General features: G+C 49.9%; 8 protein-coding genes across 8 annotated transcripts; 6 read left to right on the forward strand and 2 right to left on the reverse strand.

Moving 5' to 3' along the window:
• The first annotated feature begins 1,387 nt into the window (after positions 1-1,387).
• Positions 1,388-2,304, forward strand: ASPWEDRAFT_45220 (uncharacterized protein). Its single transcript, XM_040836470.1, has one exon. The coding sequence runs from the start codon at positions 1,529-1,531 to the stop codon at positions 2,084-2,086; it is 558 nt and encodes a 185-aa protein (XP_040684931.1). The 5' UTR covers positions 1,388-1,528; the 3' UTR covers positions 2,087-2,304.
• Positions 2,305-3,604: 1,300 nt separating this feature from the next.
• ASPWEDRAFT_45222 (uncharacterized protein) lies at positions 3,605-4,719 on the forward strand. The gene is made up of 2 exons (XM_040836471.1): positions 3,605-4,004; positions 4,060-4,719. Exons 1-2 carry the CDS (start codon positions 3,791-3,793, stop codon positions 4,599-4,601), a joined length of 756 nt encoding a protein of 251 aa, XP_040684932.1. The 5' UTR covers positions 3,605-3,790; the 3' UTR covers positions 4,602-4,719.
• A 269-nt stretch (positions 4,720-4,988) lies between these two features.
• Positions 4,989-9,109, forward strand: ASPWEDRAFT_141408 (ABC transporter ATP-binding protein). The gene is made up of 5 exons (XM_040829418.1): positions 4,989-5,165; positions 5,214-6,058; positions 6,111-6,696; positions 6,752-8,323; positions 8,375-9,109. Exons 1-5 carry the CDS (start codon positions 5,055-5,057, stop codon positions 9,038-9,040), a joined length of 3,780 nt encoding a protein of 1,259 aa, XP_040684933.1. The 5' UTR covers positions 4,989-5,054; the 3' UTR covers positions 9,041-9,109.
• A 2,640-nt stretch (positions 9,110-11,749) lies between these two features.
• Positions 11,750-13,360, forward strand: ASPWEDRAFT_187172 (uncharacterized protein; the record flags this gene model as incomplete). Its single annotated transcript, XM_040832169.1, has 3 exons — positions 11,750-11,960; positions 12,004-12,654; positions 12,705-13,360. The coding sequence occupies 3 exons, from the start codon at positions 11,750-11,752 to the stop codon at positions 13,358-13,360; spliced, it is 1,518 nt and encodes a 505-aa protein (XP_040684934.1).
• A 214-nt stretch (positions 13,361-13,574) lies between these two features.
• Positions 13,575-15,102, forward strand: ASPWEDRAFT_72229 (uncharacterized protein; the record flags this gene model as incomplete). Its single annotated transcript, XM_040839233.1, has 4 exons — positions 13,575-13,887; positions 13,932-14,325; positions 14,374-14,929; positions 14,983-15,102. 3 exons carry the CDS (start codon positions 13,575-13,577, stop codon positions 14,648-14,650), a joined length of 984 nt encoding a protein of 327 aa, XP_040684935.1. The 3' UTR covers positions 14,651-14,929; positions 14,983-15,102.
• ASPWEDRAFT_119128 (TauD/TfdA family dioxygenase) lies at positions 14,770-16,124 on the reverse strand (the record flags this gene model as incomplete). Its single annotated transcript, XM_040828878.1, has 4 exons — positions 14,770-14,929; positions 14,983-15,288; positions 15,340-15,826; positions 15,872-16,124. The coding sequence occupies 4 exons, from the start codon at positions 16,122-16,124 to the stop codon at positions 14,770-14,772; spliced, it is 1,206 nt and encodes a 401-aa protein (XP_040684936.1).
• A 256-nt stretch (positions 16,125-16,380) lies between these two features.
• On the reverse strand, positions 16,381-17,952 carry ASPWEDRAFT_119795 (Zn(II)2Cys6 transcription factor; the record flags this gene model as incomplete). Its single annotated transcript, XM_040828936.1, has 1 exon — positions 16,381-17,952. One exon carries the CDS (start codon positions 17,950-17,952, stop codon positions 16,381-16,383), a length of 1,572 nt encoding a protein of 523 aa, XP_040684937.1.
• Positions 17,953-18,460: 508 nt separating this feature from the next.
• On the forward strand, positions 18,461-19,469 carry ASPWEDRAFT_118931 (glycoside hydrolase family 43 protein; the record flags this gene model as incomplete). Its single annotated transcript, XM_040828860.1, has 2 exons — positions 18,461-18,745; positions 18,792-19,469. The coding sequence occupies 2 exons, from the start codon at positions 18,461-18,463 to the stop codon at positions 19,467-19,469; spliced, it is 963 nt and encodes a 320-aa protein (XP_040684938.1).
• Positions 19,470-19,497: the final 28 nt, after the last annotated feature.

Consider the following 19,497-nt stretch of genomic DNA (forward strand, 5'->3'; position numbering starts at 1 on the left):
TCTCGAAACTGATATTTTCAATGTCATGTCATGTCAACCTCGCTTAGGAATGCGGGGGTTAGTGTAAGAGAGTATATCGCTGTGTGGGAATAAACGCTCTACAGATTTAGATCAGTAGAAGTCACTGTGTTAATGCTATTTTCTAACATTTATAGACCTTTCCTAGTGAAGGCGTGTTCTCTGGTCAACAGGCCATTACTTGAACGAAAAAGATAAAAAAACAAAAGTAAAATAAATTAAATAAATAAATCATTCGATTCCAAATTCATGGAAAACACTTCTTGGTTTATCTCCATGATAGATGCCTGTTTCAGTGATATGATTAACCAACGTAGGGATATTCTGCCACTGTAGAAATGGTGATGTCACAATTCCCAAAAGGGCAGGAGGCTGCTCGGGGAGGACAGAAGGAACAGGGGAGACAGGGGAGGGGGAAAATCCGATGTAGAACGACTTGAATGGACTATCTGTCCCAGGGTTATGTGAGACAGGATTTGTATTTTATCACTTGATTTTCATTTCTAGGTTTCTATGATGCTTTAGAGGGTCTGATGGTGGGTGGACAGTGGTGTGATATGATGAAGTATGATACAGACTACATATCAAGACGGTCTAGATGATAGGGTAATATGGAGGAGAATGAAGATGGAGATAGCTAGCGAGTCGAACGAACTGGATAGATGGATTTCCCAATCTGGCTAGGGACTGCGAGCTTTGCCAGAAGGGAAGGTGGATAGCTTACATGATTCAATCCACGTTGATAAGCGTATACCCCATGGTCAACTGTCAAAACCATAGCTCTAGATAAAATCTGATTTAGCCGACTAGTTGAAGATCAAAAACTGGATCGCTGATGCTCGGGGATCAACAAAATGATATCGATTGGGCTGTTGCCGACTGACTTGGGAGTTCCGGCCAATCAGGGCTCAGCATGTAGTGTCAGAAAAGAGTAAGTGGGGCAGGAAGGGTAACGGGGTTTCCGTGATTGGCTGGCTTTATTTGACGGTATCAATGGCATTAATGGAGATCTTAAGATGTTCATACCACTATCAGCGATTAATCTATATGATCTATTGTAGTATAGCATTGAGAAGATAATAATAGATTAACAGACAAATCTCTCATAACAAATCCTATATCCCACAATACGTAACGGACACTCGACAGTAAGAGCAACAAGTAAATCGCCACCCGGCCGAAGCAGTCTGGGTGGAAGAGTGGAACGCATCTAGGCCTATCATTCTGGCTCTGTCCCAATCGAGAACATCATTGGTGGCAATCCAGCCCAAACCCTAAACGTGGCTTCCCCCGCCCTGCCACGGAAATGGCCGTCATCCAGCCACACAAGCCTTTGCATCATGGAGTCGTTCCAGGCCGGCCCTGAGAGACGGAGGGAAACATATATGAGGACAATGGCCAGGGGTTTCTTTGTCTTCATCTTCAATCTACAAACAAAGAAAATTGCAGAACTGTCTATCTCTATCTTCTACCTTCAACCTTTCCCCTTCAATCTCTATACATCTGCAAAATGACCATGTCTGGCTCCTTTGAGCCCATCTCCCGGCGCCCCTCTCAGCCCAACACCCGCATTCCTCCCATCATGGCCAAGAACGCCTCCCTCCAAACCCCCTACAAACTAGCCACCATCTCCCACAGCAAACTGCGTCAAGAGGCAGACTCCAAAACACCCAATCTGCGACGCTGCATCGCCCACGCCGGCATCCTGCGGCAATCCATCGAGACCACCCAGCGTGACATCAACAAGCAGATGCACTCATTCCATCTCGATGAGGAGGAGGTCGAGGAGGAGGAGGAGGAGGAAGAAGTCCCCGTCACCGTTACCAAGAGTGAAGTCGACATTTCTCCCATCCGCGAACACATCACGGCCGCTGTGAAGGCCATGATCCGGCGACGATCGCAGGGGTCGAAGGGTGGGGAGGCGAACAATCTTACACGTGTCGAGGCGCATGGCAGTGTCATCTCGTCGGATAAGAAGAATGTCGTGCTGCGCAAGTACGCGGCCAAGTTGGTGCCCAGCCGGAAGGTGTGGTCGTCGCCGGTTCTGCAGGCCAGCGCGGCGGGCTGAGAGGATACGACTGTGCTGCACTCGACTCCATTACCAATACTCTACACGATCAATTATGATCAACGGATCAGAGATTCAAGACAGATTGAGCAGTTCAGACCGAGTCATACGAAGGCCACTGGTGGTTTTCAGGGCACGCCAGAGAAAAAGATATCGATAGATATTCACATATGCATAACGAGCACTAGATGATACACGAATAAACGAATACTTCATGCACTTCACTTAATTCTCTTCAATACTGTAGCAGTAGATCTCTATCCCCAGAATTGACAGACAAGGCCCCAAACGATGAACCATGGATTACCAAACTTAATTGCCAGCCACAGGCCAATCGACAGGGCCAGACCTGCCGATTCCACGCGGCGTTCGTGGATGTCTGTCAAATGCAGGTCTAGATCCAATAGAACCGAGTCAAGGCCTAGATTATCAGCCCTACTTGTCATGCGTTTGCGTGTTTGCGGGGTAGATTCATCTTGAGCATAGATATAATATGGTAGCGATGGTCTAGATCCTACTTATCTTATCTGGTATGAGTTCAAGATGTATTTGAAAATATCCTAAAGGTCGGAATACAACGCCGTCACATAGTTGCTGTAGACCTTCCCATTATGTTTGCGGCATTTCCATCCGAGTTGCTAAGGCGAACATAAAGGTTGGGATACTAAGGGATACCCCGGTTTTTGAATTCCATTAAAGGTTCTCTTTAATACTAGTATCATCTATAGACAGCATCCTCGTTCTTCCTAGTGACATCCTATATTCGATTCGCATCTTATGGGATAGTCATCTCTACACGCTACAAGTGGGGTATGAAGAGATAGTGCCATTTATATATCGGCAAACAATTAGAACTCTGGTTTAGTCAGTGAGTATGCAAGTCTTCACATCACATGGAATATATACACTTTATCATATGAATAAGCTTGGTAACAGATGCACAATGTGCTTGTTTCTGCAAAAAGTAGGTTATTTAGGCTTGGGCCCACAAGGAAGATAGCTGGGATGGCAATCCAATCTGCCGAGTCTAGGCTGCAGATCCTGTCAGTATTTATCCATTATGCTGTATTATCCTATCATTCTGCATTATTCTCTGACTTGATATTCTCAGCAATAACGGCTGATAGGCATATAAATAGCAAGAATGTAAGACAATCTCGTATTGACTCATTTAGCAGGGATTCACCCCCAAACAGCCAGAATTCCTGAATAAACAACGGGACTTGTCCGACCCCACAGCCAATGAACGAGGGTCCTCGTGCAAGGGATATATGCTAGTCTGGAATAGGCTAGCGTGCTGCGACCCTGGCACAGCCTGAGCCCAATTGTTATTATTGTTATTATTGTGCTTCTTGGATTCCCACAATCTCCCACAGTCCCCTTGATGGGGGCGCAATATCTGTTGAGATAGTATACTGAATACACTGACTGACTCATACTATCTAGTAGCTTTCTATATTTGTTTAATATAAACAACTGCCGCATAAGCAGAGCAGGCATTCGGCCCCCAGCAGCGGCGGCGTGCAACAATCTCGAATGGACGAATCAGCGCCGCTGCCCAGGCGTTAAGATGGCCGCTTGCCTTAGCTGACAGCGATTCTGCAGACTCTTCCTCTCCGCACCCCTGGCTTTCTCGTGTCCCTTCTTCTCCCTTCTCTCTCTCTCTCTCTCTCTGTCTCTGTCTCTCCCTTTTTCAGCATCATCATGGCCAACGACACCATCACCTGCTACAGCTACAACGGCGTAGCCTATGATAACAACGTAAAATGCCCCAACTCCGACTCGTGCTGTGCAACGGCTGCCCAATGTCGCGATGATCGGCTTTGCAACTCCAACGACGACCGCGACATCATCGTCAGAGCAGTCTGTGTCTATAAACCGTGGACACTGGCTACCTGTGCTCAAATCTGTCTCTATGGTATGTTTTATCTATCGCTTCTGGCAGCTGGCATTGGTGGTTCTAATATCCGCAGATGATAAGAGAGGCTATCTTCCCCGCGTCAACGTCTGCTCCGACGGGAGTTATTGCTGCGACAACGATACCACCTGCTGCGTTGACAAGGCCGGTTTTTTCCTCACGGACGGCGTGATCACCGGTCGTGCGAATGACACAACCACCACTACATCCTCCGCCACACCAACCACCTCCCTGACCTCCTCTACCTCCCCCGCATCCGCCACTGCCTCTGCGACAGACACATCCTCGTCCGGCCTCTCATCAGGCGGCAAGATCGGCGTCGGCGTTGGCGTCGCAGTAGGCGGTCTTGCCATCCTCGCTCTCGCCCTCTTCTGGTTCCTCTGGCGACGACGAAAGAACGCCGCAGCCCCTCCACAGCAACAACCAGACTACACTACCCCTCCGCCACCTGTTCCCGTCCCAGCTGAACAACCAAAGCCGTATGTCGAGATGAGCACCAGCCCTGCGGAAACAACCTCAAATCCTGCCCCGTGGTTTGGGGCGCATGAGATTGGATCATCCAAGCCTGCGACTCAGCCGGTGGAGTTGTCGAGCTAGATGGCGTTTCTGCTTTCAGATTGAGATACCAATTTGTTTTTGGCGTGTATACGAGCGATGTTTAGTGTTTATAGTAGCGATGATAATAATATAGCATTGAACGATGGATGCCTGTTCTAGAATCTCCACTTTGACTCATAATTATCCACCGAAGCTGTCAACTAGACTCATTATGTGTCATATAGAATATAAGACACTCTAAATAACCTTAACCAATCAATCCAATCCACCAATCCACGGAAACACCTCAGCCAAGCCTGGCATTTCCGCCCGGAGGCCGCGGGACCCGAGAGATCCTCAAGACCGGAGATCTGTCGGGGTCCGCGGGACGCGCAGTGGGACTATCGCATATAGCCCCAAGATCGACCAGATAATCTAGTTTTATTCATAAGAAACACGAGGTCAGCACGATGGTGTTTTCATCACTCGGAAAATACATCTGCAGGTGTCAAAATGGGCACGTCAAGTGAGGAAAAGCCGACACAGCCAGACCCTGATCCAGCTGAGAATGAGAGCGAGAATGAGACACAGGATGTGGAGGGAGGAGGGTTTAGTGATTATCTGGTTTGTCAATCTATACCTAGTAGTTTGCGATAACAGCTAACAAGAAAGCGCATATTCAAATACGCCGACAAATGGGACTGGACGCTCAACACCATCTCGCTCATCGCCTCCATCGCGTCCGGCTCCGTCATGCCCCTAATGACAATCGTCTTTGGCCAATTCACGACGAAATTCAGCAACTTCTCGACGGGCTCTTCCGACCCCGACCAATTCAAGTCCGACGTCAACAGGTTCTCCCTCTGGTTCATCTACCTCTTCATCGCCAAGGCCGTGCTGAGCTATATCGCCACAATGACGATCACGATATCCGCGATCCGCACGACAAGGTCAATCAGACAGGCGTTTCTGGAGCATCTGCTGCGCATGGAGATTTGGCATTTCGATTTACCCGGCAACGGGGCGCCCGCGACACAGGTGACCACGAATGCGAATCGGATTAACACGGGTATTGCGGAGAAGTTGTCGCTGGCCGTGCAGGCTGTCGCGATGTTCGGGGCGTCGTTTATTATCGCCATTGTGATTCAGTGGAAGCTGGCGCTGATTACACTCAGCGCTGTGCCGGTCATCCTCATCATCACGATGATCTGTATCGCTATCGATGCCGGGCTGGAGACGAAGATTGTGCGATTATACTCGCAGGGCGCGGTGTTAGCACAGGAGGTGCTATCGTCCATCAAGACCGTGCATTCGCTCTGGGCGCAGGAGAGGATGATCGCCTCGTATGATGAGTACTTGTGTCGAGCGCGCGAAGAGGGGAATAAAAAGTCGCTGAATTACGGTGTCATGTTTTCGGTGGAGTACTTTTGCGTGTATTCGGCTACGGCGTTGGCGTTTTGGCAGGGTTTTCGCATGTTTCGGAGTGGGGAGGTCGAGGATATTGGGAAGATATTTACGTGAGTTTCGCCTACTATGTGAGGTGAGATGGTGATATTGATGGTAATCTAGGGTTGTGCTGTCGGTGATGATTGCGTCGTCGTCGATTACGGTTCTTGCGCCGCAGATCACGGCACTCACGAATGCAGCCGCTGCTGCGTCGGAGTTGTTTGGGATTATGGATAAGAAGTCTTCATTAGATCCGCTAGCTGAGGGTGGTGTGAAGAAGGATAACGATAGCTGCACTGGACAAATCGAAGTATCCAACGTCGACTTCGCCTATCCCTCACGACCTGCTGCGCGGGTTCTGCACAACTTCAACATTTCCATTCCGGCTGGAAAGACCACCGCGTTAGTTGGAGCCAGTGGATCAGGAAAGAGTACCATGATCGGGCTGCTGGAGCGCTGGTATACACCGTTATCCGGGAGTATCAAGATGGACGGGGTGGAGATTGCGGATTACAATACGAAATGGCTGCGGACGAGGGTGCGGCTGGTGCAGCAGGAGCCTGTGCTCTTCCGGGGAACAATCTTTGAGAATGTGGCTAAAGGGTTGGTGGAGGAGCAGAAGATGTTGTCGCGTGAGGAACAGGTCAAGTTGGTGGAGGAGGCGTGTAGAGCGAGTTATGCGCATGATTTTATCCTTGAGCAACCAAAGGTACCTCTTCTTCTCCTTTTCTGTATATGCATGAATACTGACTGATAATGTATAGGGCTACGACACATTCGTCAGTGAAAGAGCCGGCACTCTCAGCGGCGGCCAGAAACAGCGCATCGCCATCGCACGCAGCATCGTATCCAATCCGACAATCCTCCTCCTCGACGAAGCAACCAGCGCTTTAGATCCCAAGTCTGAAAAGGTGGTGCAGGAAGCACTCAATCATGTTTCCAAGGGAAGAACGACTATTGCCATTGCGCATCGACTGTCGACAATCAAAGATGCGGATAGTATTGCCGTCATGGCGAATGGGTGTGTGGTGGAGCAGGGGACGCATGACGAACTCGTAGCGAGAGATGGGCATTATGCGAAGCTGGTGAGAGCGCAGGATTTAGGAAACTATTCGAATGGCGATGAATGGAGTAGTTCGGAGGATGTGGAAGAGGAGGAGATGCTGTCTGTCAAGCAGACGGTGTCGAGCAAAACGGTCACTGCGGACGCCATCCAGGCTGACGAGGGGATGAAGGACAAGTCGCTGATAACATGCATCTTCCTGATGCTCCTCGAGCAGAAGTCGCTCTTCCTGACTATCTCCATCGCCCTCATCGCCTGTGTTGCTGCTGCTGGCACATTCCCCGGCCAGGCAGTGCTTTTCTCTCGCCTCATCAATGCCATCGCCATCGATCCGGATGCCAACAACACAGCCAACTTTTACTCGCTCATGTTCTTCGTCGTGGCACTGGGCAATCTAGTCGTTTACTTTGTCCTTGGAATACTCTCAAATATCATCGCTCAGTCCGTCACGCACCGCTATCGACTGGAGATGTTCCAACACATGATCCACATGGACATGGCGTTCTTCGACAGACCAGAGAACAGCTCCGGGGCGCTGACATCCAAGCTATCCACTGGTCCTGCCAGCCTCCAAGACCTGATGTCGTTCAACCTGTTCGTGATTGTCGTTATCGTTGTGAACGTCGTCGCGAGCAGCTGTCTGGCGTTAGGCTATGGCTGGAAACTCGGCCTTGTCGTGGTCTTTGCTGGGCTGCCACCACTTATTGGATCTGGATATCTTCGCGTGCGTCTGGAGACAAAGCTTGACGATGACAATGCAGCTCGATTTGCAGAAAGTGCTGGCCTTGCCAACGAAGCCGTCGGCGCCATTCGAACGGTTGCATCGCTAACATTAGAATCCGGCTTCATCGAGCAATATACCCACATGCTAGCTGGCGTTGCATCACGGTCCATCCGCGTTCTATCCTGGATCATGATCCCCTACGCTTTGTCCCAGTCTCTGGAATTCCTGGTGATGGCACTAGGCTTCTGGTATGGGTCTCGTCTGTTGGCGAATGGAGAGTACACGACGGAGCAGTTCTACGTGATCTTTATCGGAGTCATCTTTGCCGGACAGGCAGCGGCGCAGTTCTTTGGCTTCTCCACGAGCTTGACCAAGGCGAAGACGGCTGCAAATTATCTATTCTGGCTGAGGAGCGTGAAGCCGGTTGTACAAGAGACGGACGAGAATAAGGATAATGGGCCAGACAGTGATACTACGCTGGCACTGACGGACGTCGAGTTCAGCTATCCACAGCGCGAGGATCGAGTACTCAAAGGTGTCTCGATGAATGTAAGCATCCATCCATCATCCATCATCTGTCTATCAATCTAACAATAACAGATCCAACCCGGCCAGTTCGTCGCCTTCGTCGGCGCAAGCGGATGCGGCAAATCCACCCTCGTTTCTCTCCTCGAACGATACTACGACCCAACATCCGGCACCATCGCCATCGGCAACAAAGACATCAAATCTCTCTCCCCCCGTCTCTACCGCTCCCACATCTCCCTCGTCCAACAAGAACCCGTCCTCTACCAAGGCACAGTGAAAGACAACATCACCATGGGCCTCTCCACCGCCCCCACCGACGACCAGCTCCACAAAGCCTGCCACCAAGCCAACGCATTCGACTTTATCGTCTCTCTTCCACAAGGCTTTAACACGCCCTGCGGTGCGCGGGGGATGTCCTTCTCCGGCGGGCAACGACAACGCATTACTATTGCGCGAGCGTTAATCCGCAATCCGCAGCTGTTGCTACTCGATGAAGCGACGTCCGCGTTGGACACGCAGTCTGAGAAACTGGTGCAGGCGGCGCTGGATGAAGCGGCCAAGGCGGGGAGGACGATGATTGCCGTTGCGCATCGGCTGTCGACGATACGAGGGGCGGATGTGATTTATGTGTTTGCGGGTGGGAGGATAGTCGAGATGGGGACGCATGAGGAGTTGCAGAGGCTACGGGGGAGGTATTATGAGATGTGTCTTTCGCAGTCGTTGGATAGAGCTGTATAGACTGTTTGTTGTATGTAATGTTTGATATACCCATAGAGTAATAGTGAATGCAAAGAAGTAATATCTGCCATTCATCCATTGTCTAATGCTGGTGCCTATTTGGTGAATATTTGGAGTTATATAACCTTCGTCTTACTTTCTCTTCTTCCCCTCTTCTCTATCCAAGCCTCATATATATGACGTCTCTCCTTCTAGTCATTCCTTTCTATATATACTTTCCGATACTATCTTATATTCATACTATCAGTAATCTTCTGCTCATTTTCAATTTGGCAACGTTCCATGACTACCATAACGAGATGCCACCAGGCCTGGAGGCACAGATGGCCAAGATCGCTGCCAATGGTGTTTTCGTGCTCCAAGAGGGAACAGGCTGGGCTCTGGAACACAATATAACATGCACTGTCCAACCCGTACAACTGAGCACAATTGCAGGGTTTATGCGGAAATGCAACGCTGCAGATTACTCGTTTCTTGCAACTTCAAATTGTTCTGTCAATGCCTTTCAGGATATCAGATCTCAAAGACAATTCTATCTAGAATGCATTCCAGGCTTAATCTACCTGGCCCGTGTTGCTGATTGTCGCCATAATCAATATAAGACAGTTACAGTAAGTTAATGTCTATGTATTTCATCTTCTACGACCTTACTGAGTGACTCGACAGAGATCCCGATGCCTCATGCTCCCGCGGATCTGCTTTCCTTCGCCCGAATGCCCCAAGAATATGCCACTACATCATTCCTGGGCATTACCCTGGAATCCCCCTATGAAATCGCGAGTGTCTGGCGATGCTGTGCTACACGCATACTTCAAGTTGGAACGCAAACCTTGAAAGGCAGGATTCGGTGCCCAAAGATATTCACGCATTTGCGGCGCTTCCTCGTCCAGAGAGATGAGATGGAAGACGTCATGGAAGACAGGATCAGGTCGACGGTTTCGCAGTCGGTATACCTCTAATTTGACTGTCTCGTCGGCTATCGTGGCCAATATCTGCGTTTATTATTTGCTGAATTGTCTCGCGATCCAGACTTGGCTGCTTCGACGAGTATATAATTGTTTTGTGATGAAGAGGTGCTTCTCAGTCGGATTATATCTACAGTCATTTGAGATATACTGGATGATTGAGATGAATCCCAGTCTCGTGCAGAATGGTGGCTCAGTGACTTTGGTGGAACTGGCGACATGCAGAGACTCAATATTCAAAGTCAATCGCAGCTTTTGTTCATGTTCGTCAACTACCATGTTCTCGGTGATTCGGCCCAAGTACGTACGTATCATATCAAGGATTATGATCTCGTTGAACCATCTTTCTAACACGGACTTAGGACAAATGCCGAATAATAGCGTTGTTTTTCGACAAAAAGGACTTCCCCAAATGGGCGTGTGGGTGGATTCATCCTGGGTTCCGCCATTCAGTCTTCGAAAGACAGTGCAGGGGAAGCTCTATACTCGAGGATTGACTCATAAAACCAAGAAAGCGAAATGGTTTTCTTCCTCGACTGGGTGCGGAAAGGATCATCGATGCTGTTATTCCTACTTTCCGTTCAGTCCAGGTTACAGAGCGAATCCCAATGTGCCCAGTCCTCTCCTATCCTCACTATCTCCATCCGTATCTCCCCTATCCTGTTCTCCTCTATCTCCTATCTAAATCCATCATCTCATTTCCATTATCAACCTTGACCTTCTACACTCCGCCCTTTTACATTCTTGCCGGTCGATCAACTCTATCTGAAGATTTCGAACAAATTCCAGGCAACAAGACAACATTGGCTCGCATATGCTTTCTGCTCGTACCTTGCGACGGCAGAGTCTGTGTACTGGCCAGCTGTTCTTCGAATGAATCCTAGCGGCAAGCCAGGAGGCCAAACGCAAATCGGACTTCCCACTTGAGCCGCACTTTGTATGATTTCGAAATGAATTCATTGCTCCTAGAACTGTCATCGAATAGGCTCTTACATGTACTGGCGCTTTGCGTATGCCAACCGACAATGCTGGTGGGCTCAAGGTGGTGCCCATGGCTTAACACTGTATGTTCTCCGAGCACTACTCTGACGAGAATATCATGGCTTGTTCAAATGATTGTCTGTTTCGGGTGCTACATCGCAGCCGGTTAGTGATCGTCAATTCTACTTTGACGGGCTGCCTTGTTCCTCTTCAATTGCTAGCGATAGAAGTTAAGCTCAGATACATGAAGCAAGGGATGCGCAAAACCAGTCGAGTAGCCATGTTTGATTCTGCTGGGACTGTGGTATTTTGTCATGTTATAGGATCGGAATCATCAAGAATTATCATTTTTCATCATGCCATTTAATAGCGCAAGTCCTCCTAACATTGAAACAGCTTGACATCATCTATACCACATATATAACCCAAACCCCATCTAAGTAACCATCCAAGTAACATATCCACCTCGGGTGGTTCCAACTTCCTTTAAACTGCAAACCCCAGACGAAGCAGCGCTGATCATCTCCGCTTCCGACGGAATTCCCCCGGCCGGGTGGCTACAATTACCGAATTGGGATGAAGCCATTGCCGCTTAGAGATGCTGTTGTGGAGAAGAGATAATCTCCGGATTGGTGTTATCTTGTATGGGGTAGGATATGGGGTGACGAGGGATGGGAATTGCCGGTTCGCTTGTTCTTTTTTTAATATAGATATAAATATAAATATACATCTGATCCTGGTAAAATCAACAGAATTGAACAAAATGAGAAGCTGGTTCGGCAAAGGAAAACCACTGCAGACGGCAGTGACGATCTGCTGCCTCGTCGCTTTTGTTCTCTTTGGATACGACCAAGGCGTGTTTAGTGGGATTGTGGGCAATGAGGACTGGAATCGACAATTCGGCTATCCTGATGATTCTGAAGAGGGGATTATCGTGAGCTGCTATAATCTGGGTTGTCTGTTAGGATGTTTTAGTAAGTTATTCCTTCTTCCACCTATGCTGATACTGACGAATAGTCAACTTCTTCATTGGCGAAATCCTCGGCCGTCGACGCACAATCTGGCTCGCCATGCTGGCAGTTATCATTGGCGCCACTCTCCAAACGACTGCATTTACAGTATCGCATCTTATAATCGGTCGTCTCATTACCGGAACAGGGACGGGGTTGAAGACATCCACGGTCCCTATGTATCAGGCTGAAATGTGCGAGGGCAAGAGCCGTGGTCGACTCATTTCCAGTGAAGTCTTGTTCGTGGCTGTTGGGATAGTCGTGGCATACTGGTTTGACTTTGGCATGTCGTTTGTCAAAGGGAGTATCGCGTGGAGATTGCCGATTGCGATGCAGATCGTGTTTGCGATTGGGGTGATTGTGCTGGTGTTTGGATTGCCCGAGTCGCCGAGATGGTTGATGAATCATGGCCAGGAGAGAGAGGCGATGGAGGTACTGTGTGCGTTGTATGGCCGTGATGAGCATGACGAGTACATCGTGATGGAGAAACGAGGAATCATGTCTGCGATTGAGCTGGAAGATGGTGCAAATAAAAGCTCAATATTGGGGATATTCAAGAACAACGAGATCAAAACGGGGACAAGAGTGTTGCTGGCCTGGGGGATTCAGTTTATGAATCAGGCTGGGGGGATTAACCTGGTGGTTTATTTTGTGCCGAGTTGGTTTCCTATACAAACAACTATACGACACAGATGCTAACGAGAGCAGAGGTGTTGAGCAACAACGTCGGGATGAGCAACCAACTATCGCAGATTCTCGGCGGATGCATCCAGATCATGTTCATGATTGGATCTCTCGTTCCATCCTTCTTCCTTGATCGGATGGGTCGAAGGAAGACCATGATAGCTGGCTCTTTCGGACTGGGAGTCTGCATGCTTCTTGTGTCTGCCCTTCTATCCCAATCCGACAAACCACACGGCAAGGAATACGCATCGGCCGGCGTCAGTTTCTTCTTCCTCTACATGCTCATCCACGGCATGTCCGTCAACTGCGTGCCGTGGGTATACGTCCCTGAGATTCTCCCCCTCGAAGCACGCACCAAAGGAACAGCACTCGGGACCAGCAGCAATTGGGCGTGGAACTTCGCGATTGTTATGATGGCACCTGTTATCATCAACCGACTGCAGTGGAAGGCATATTTGATCTTCATGGTGACGAATTTTCTCTTCGTGCCGATACTCTACTTCTTTTATCCCGAGACAAGCAATTTGCGGCTGGAAGATATCGACCTCATTTTTTCCCGATCGGGAAACCCCGTGCAGAATGCAAGAGCGATGGCCGTCGAAGTACGGCAATTCGGATGTGTCCAGGAGGAGCAGCAGAAAATGGGGAAGGATGGAGTGTCTATGGAGCATTGTGAATAAGTTATGAATAAGAGGAAATACGATTCCGTGGAGAAAGCATCCTGTGTCACATTATTGGGCTATGTTGCAGAATCCCTGCAGATCACCAACAGTATCACAAACATACCTTGCAGAAGAGCGAACAATGCATACTACCCCTCACAAGGCAACCGACCGGTGCTACCTTCTTTATAAGACAATCCCCTCTTCTCAATTTGTCAAAATAAACAACACCATGGACAAGTTGTACACCACACTGACCAATCTCACTCCGTACATCCACCCAACAGCAAGAAACATTCTATCTTCACCGTCCACACGCTCTACTCTCGCTATACTCGCTGGGTTATATCTCGTTCGAAAAGTCAACAATGGTCTATCTTATGGCGTCCTGAACAACTGGCAATCAGCCAAACCATGGAAAGCAGAAAATGAACTCGCCATCGTCACAGGAGGAAGTAGTGGAATCGGGAATAACCTCGCTTTCGACCTAACCCGACAAGGTGTCAAGGTTATCGAGTTGGATATTCAGGAGCCGAAAGATCTTCGTGAGTTCATCGATCTATAACGGCTGCCTATACTGACGAAATAGCACCAAACGCCCACTTTATCAAAACAGACATCACCATCGCAGAAAGCATCAAGGATGCAGCAGATATAATCAGGAAAGAACACGGCGAGCCGACAATCCTCATCAACAATGCTGGCGTCTTTTACAACGGGACTATCTTAGATGAACCCGAGTCTTTGATCAGAAGAACTCTGAATGTGAATACACTCGCGCACTTTCTCACCGCGAAAGAGTTCCTCCCGTCCATGATTGAGAAGAATCACGGCCATATCGCAATCGTCGCCAGTATGGCTGGCCATCTATGTCTAGGGGAAATGGTCGACTACGCCTCTGCCAAAGCCGGTGCTGTTGCGTTCTACGAAGGCATCACTCAGGAACTGCGACTGTGGCATAAAGCACCGAAGATCAGAACGAGGTATCCATCCAGCCATCTATCATAATATATATAAAACTAACAGTATAGCCTCATCCTCCCAATGTGGGTGGACACTCCCCTCATCACCAACCTCACAGCCGCAGGCGACAAATTCAACCAACCAGTCCTGGATACAAAGGTCGTCTCCGAAGCCATCGTCAACCAGATTGTCGCGCAGAAAAGCGGCCAGATTATTCTGCCCACATACAGCACTGCGATCAGTTACATCCGCTCATTCCCTGTCTGGCTTCAAGAAGTAGGACGGACTTTCGGGTCGGGGATTATCAAGAATGTGCGTGATGAGGTCTGGTCCAAGACTGCTTAGTATAATCAATTTCGATATGTACATATCTAGGATATGAGATGGTAAATCTGATATGGCTGTAATTTTTCTATATGCATAGAGATACTCCCATTATCGACAGATAATACTAGATAGACAATCTAAGTCCCTACTTCCAGCCCTCGAATCGTAGCCTCAAGCGGAAATATCGACTTTTCCACCTCCAACCCAGCATACACACGATCAAACCTTCCCTTCAAAGCCGGATGCTTCTCCCACTCAAACTCAGGGTCCCGAAGCCAAAGACGTAGAAGATGGCGTCTAAGTAGTCAGATATAGATACAATAAATCTGCAGAAAACTGTTGAAACTCACTGCTTCTCTTCCGTATCACTAAACGCCCCCCGCGCATGAAAGATGCTGAGATTATTCGCGTACTGGATATCGCCTTTGTGAAAGTCCAGCGCGACGGCGTATTTCTCGGAGAGAAAGTGCAGGGCGTCCAGGGCTTCGGCTTGGGCTTCGGTGATGGGGGGAATGTTGGGGGAGCGCGGATAGCCCCAGTAGCCGGTGAAGTTGCGACGGGCATATTGGATGATGAAGCGGGCTGGGCTGGTGTCTGTTGCGGGGGAGTGGTAGAGGAGAGGGCGGGAGAGGTATGCATCTCCTTCTTTGCTGAATCTGGTATCGTCAGTCTTAATCACCAAAGGTAAGATGGAGATGGAGACGTACTCGTCAAACGCCCAGTCCTCCGCCAGAGTATGAATCAGATCCGGTCTTGTCTCTGCAAGCTCATTGTAGACCTTCCCAGCACTAGCAAGATAACTCTCACCCCCTTCTGCAGACTCACTCAACGCAAACAGCCCAATCACATCCCCCGAGTCGGTGTGAAATACCTGCTTTTCGGCCGTATACACAGGCGCCCCGATATGCTTTGCGTCCACCTTGCGACTCAGGTCTTTGATGTGGGCGAGGATCACATCGGCCGGCTTGCCCTGCCAGGTATTATCCTGTCGGCCTCGGATGGGCGCGACATGAGATGAGACACCGGTGTAGATGATCACGTTTTGCTCGCGTGTATATTTATCTACCGGGATGCCACGCACAACCTTGAAGCCATGGCCGTTGTGGATCTCGTGGGAGATTCCTCGTAGCGTGGCATGGAGGGTCGGCAGGGGGAAGGTCTCCTGGTTGATTTCCGCCAGTGGTTTGTTCAGCGCTGTCTATCATTAGCATGAATCAGTGGATAGATGTAGGATCATACACTGAAAGTGCTTCAAGGCTGCGTCAACCTCCGCAAGGTCCGCGGCTGTTAGGTGGTAATTCCAGTCATAAGACTCGCCGAGCGTATTTCCATCCCACACCAGATCCGAGTCCAACTTGTCCGGGAATCCCTCTGGCAGCGTTTGTGGCAGCGTTTCAGTCTGGATCCGACGGGCTGTTCGGGCCTGGTAGTTGTCGAGTCGGGGAGCGTAGGCGATGTCTGGCTGGCCGATTGGACCAGCAGTGGCGGCCATTTTCAGAGTTATCAGGATACTATCTCGACTGTAAGATGAAAAGGTATCGCCATTTATACCCCTCTTCTGTAATAGCCTCGGCGACGAGCGCAGCCGGACAGGGTTTATAACCAAAGATATTGATGATATGTTCGCAATCTGGGGTCGGGATATCGCCATTGATGTCGTATCAAGCACGCCATCATACTACCCTCTGATATGAGAGTAATTTGTGCACAGATGATATATCTCAGACTGGGTATATTGGATAGATATTCTACACCAAACTCAATGCATCGCTTAATGGGACAACATGCCACTCCCAGTCATTACACCCATCAGCAGACTCTTGAAAACTGCCAAAATCTCTAGCCTGCCATACTTTTTCAATGATAGATCGCGTTCGAGCAACACTTGATACACTCGATGCGCCGAGGCTAGATAGGGCGTGCAGGATCAACGCCCGCCCACAGACAGACTGCCCTGTTGGATCCGGCCAGAGGGTATCATCAGCCGGGTTGAGTTCGACCGCCGCGACAAATATCGCCCACATTGCATTCACGACCATCTTCCGCGCGAGGAGGGAAGACAACGTGTCAAGGATCTGGTGCACGCGGGATATCACCGCGGGAGTGGATGGGTCTGCGTTGTAGAGCGAGCAGTGCAGATATAAAGTACAGGCGAGGCGTTTGAGCTGAGCCGCTGCGTGGAGGGACTCATCGGCCGGGTCGTGCACGACTTGGTTCAGATCGATTAACCGGCAGTTGATGGCGGAGGCTTTGATAGAGAATGCAGCCTGTTCTGGGGCTGTGATGGCCTGTCGTCTTGTACGGCTTAGATCTAGGATGGAGAAGAGAATCGACACGAGGGCGGGGCTACATCCCATCCACGGATGAACGGCGCAATCATCCTCGTCCCAATACGCTGGACCAAAGAGGTCTGCTTTCGCGCAGGCCGTCCGGCCCATGACGTCCTGGAAGGCGAAGAAGAGCTCAGCAAAGGCCGTGACATCATCAGATGCAGAGGACGGGAGATGGTGTTTGCGCAGTCGCATGATTTCCTTTGCGCCCTGGCTGTGGACGACCCAGCCCTTGTCGCATCGATCGACAATGTCGTACAGTGATAGCATCATCATGAGCACGAGGACTTCTGGGTCTTTGGAGACGATAAAGGAGGGGTTGTGGGCGATCTTGTGGCGCAGATCCTGCAGGACTTGTGATTTCAGACGCATTGCAGTCCCAATGTGAGCTGGGTTGGACTGAGACCAGGAACACGCGCCCAACGCCTGGATTGCTTTCAAGACAGTCGCAGAGCCATTGAGGCAGAAGGGCAGAATGACCGACGCGAATGGCGACGCTGTCTTCGCACTGGATGTCGTGCGCGGGCAGACATGATGAACGTAGTACTCCAGCAAGACAGGATCTCTCAATTCTGGAAACATCGACGGCGAATCCGTCAACGGCAACGGCTGACTCCATCCAATCTCCATTGCATCTCTGACCCTCACCGGCACCGCACATCGTCCACTGCTGTATAGCTGCTCCAACGCCCCAGCATCCCAATTCAGAAAACTCCACGGCCGCACCGCCCGAGTCACAGCCCACTGCTGCTCATCGCATTGGGCCGGAATCTGTCTATCTGATGAGCTCGAGCTCCTCTTCCACACGCCCGTCCGCCCAAACGCCAGCCCCCGGCTGTGATAGTCCGACTCCCACTTCAGGGTGATTTCTTCCGGGGTGCACGGGAAGCCTTTTTTGTGGCAGCGCGTGCAGATGGGTTTCTTCTCGTCGCATTTCACCTTGCTTTTGCGGCATTGGGCGCAGCCGCTGCGGGTGCGTGTTTTGGCCATTCTACGTGTCACTGGTTGATGTTCTGATATTTGACATTCAGATGGCTCATATGGAGGGGAGATGATGCCTGAGGCGGTGATTATAAATCAGTTTCTGCCTTGGGAATCAGGCAGATATCTTATCGCTGGGTCTAACCGGAAAGAATCATCATTCTGAATAACAGTCAGTTGGTACTGTTAGCGACAAACTGGTATGTATACCCTGTAAGTTATTGCTCATGGATATCTACGTCTCGTAAACCTGACGTGGCTATGCTATACAAATTTCCTCTTCGGGAATCTGCCGAAACACATTCTCATGTCGATCGTCACTTTCCGCCCCATTTATCTACAGTACACCCGTCCTATCAGACTGCATTGGTCCAAGATCTCCTGAATATCTATTCCTGGATACGGAAGGGTCCACGGGGCCGTTTATCGTATTCCAGATACGAAGTTGTATTTAAATCTCACTTCCCACAGTCACAATTCATATCGAAACAAATCAAGAAAATCAAGAAAAATGACCATGTCCAAACCCCTTCTAGCAGCTGCAGCGGCACTATCAATTCAATCCACCCTCGCAATCCCCCATCGCGTACTCGACACCAACTTTCCCGATCCCAGCCTGATCAAAACACACGATGGATTCTACTCGTTCGCGACATCGGGGAATGGGGTAAATGCGCAGATTGCATTTTCATCAGACTTCACCACGTGGGAGCTCCAAAAGGGCAAAGATGCACTGCCCGGTCCGTTTCCCGAGTGGGTGGCTGAGAAGCCGTCGATTTGGGCGCCGGATGTTGCTGAGTTGGTATGTTCCTTTTCAAACAGTGTATAGCTCGGTGTTGATGATGTAGGATGATGGGTCGTTCGTGATGTACTTTTCTGCGACTGCAAAGGGGAATTCATCGAAGCATTGTGTTGGGACTGCGACGGCGAGGTCTGTCACAGGGCCATACACGCCCAATGATAAACCACTCGCCTGTCCGATTGAAAAGGGTGGTGCTATCGACCCAGCTGGGTTTAATGATGGTGGAAAGCGATACGTCGTGTACAAGGTCGATGGGAATAGCCTCAACAAAAAAGGCAGTACCCATCCCACGCCTCTCATGCTGCAGCCTGTGAAATCCGACGGCGTCACGCCCGATGGCGAGGCAATCCAGCTCCTCGACCGAGATAGCAATGATGGCCCGCTCATTGAAGCGCCTAGTCTCGCCAAGGGGAAGGATGGAACATACTACCTCTCCTTCTCGTCGAACATGTACAACACGAAAAAGTACGACGTGAGCTACGCCACGGCGAAGAACATCAAAGGACCCTGGACGAAAGCGAGTGATCCGAACGCGCCGTTGCTGAAGAGTGGCGATAGCGCTGAGGATGGGAAGTTGGCTGGGCCTGGAGGATCGAGCTTCGTGGAAGGAGGCAAGGGAAAGATTCTGTTTCATGCGTTTCGGAATGGGGAGGATATGAAGCAGGGGAGGGCGGTTTGGGCGGCTGATATTGTGTTGGATGGGGGGAAGATTCGTATTTCTTGATCTGAGATGAGTCAGATGAAATGAGATG

Source organism: Aspergillus wentii, assembly GCF_001890725.1.
Source record: "Aspergillus wentii DTO 134E9 unplaced genomic scaffold ASPWEscaffold_8, whole genome shotgun sequence".
Lineage (NCBI taxonomy): Eukaryota > Fungi > Ascomycota > Eurotiomycetes > Eurotiales > Aspergillaceae > Aspergillus > Aspergillus wentii.

Coding starts and splice junctions, on each gene's coding strand:
- ASPWEDRAFT_45222 (XM_040836471.1), top strand. CDS start 3,791: ATGGCCAACGACACCATCACCTGCTACAGCTACAACGGCGTAGCCTAT. Junction 4,005..4,059: donor TGCTCAAATCTGTCTCTATG/GTATGTTTTATC, acceptor TAATATCCGCAG/ATGATAAGAGAGGCTATCTT.
- ASPWEDRAFT_141408 (XM_040829418.1), top strand. CDS start 5,055: ATGGGCACGTCAAGTGAGGAAAAGCCGACACAGCCAGACCCTGATCCA. Junction 5,166..5,213: donor GAGGGTTTAGTGATTATCTG/GTTTGTCAATCT, acceptor CTAACAAGAAAG/CGCATATTCAAATACGCCGA. Junction 8,324..8,374: donor TCAAAGGTGTCTCGATGAAT/GTAAGCATCCAT, acceptor TAACAATAACAG/ATCCAACCCGGCCAGTTCGT.
- ASPWEDRAFT_45220 (XM_040836470.1), top strand. CDS start 1,529: ATGACCATGTCTGGCTCCTTTGAGCCCATCTCCCGGCGCCCCTCTCAG.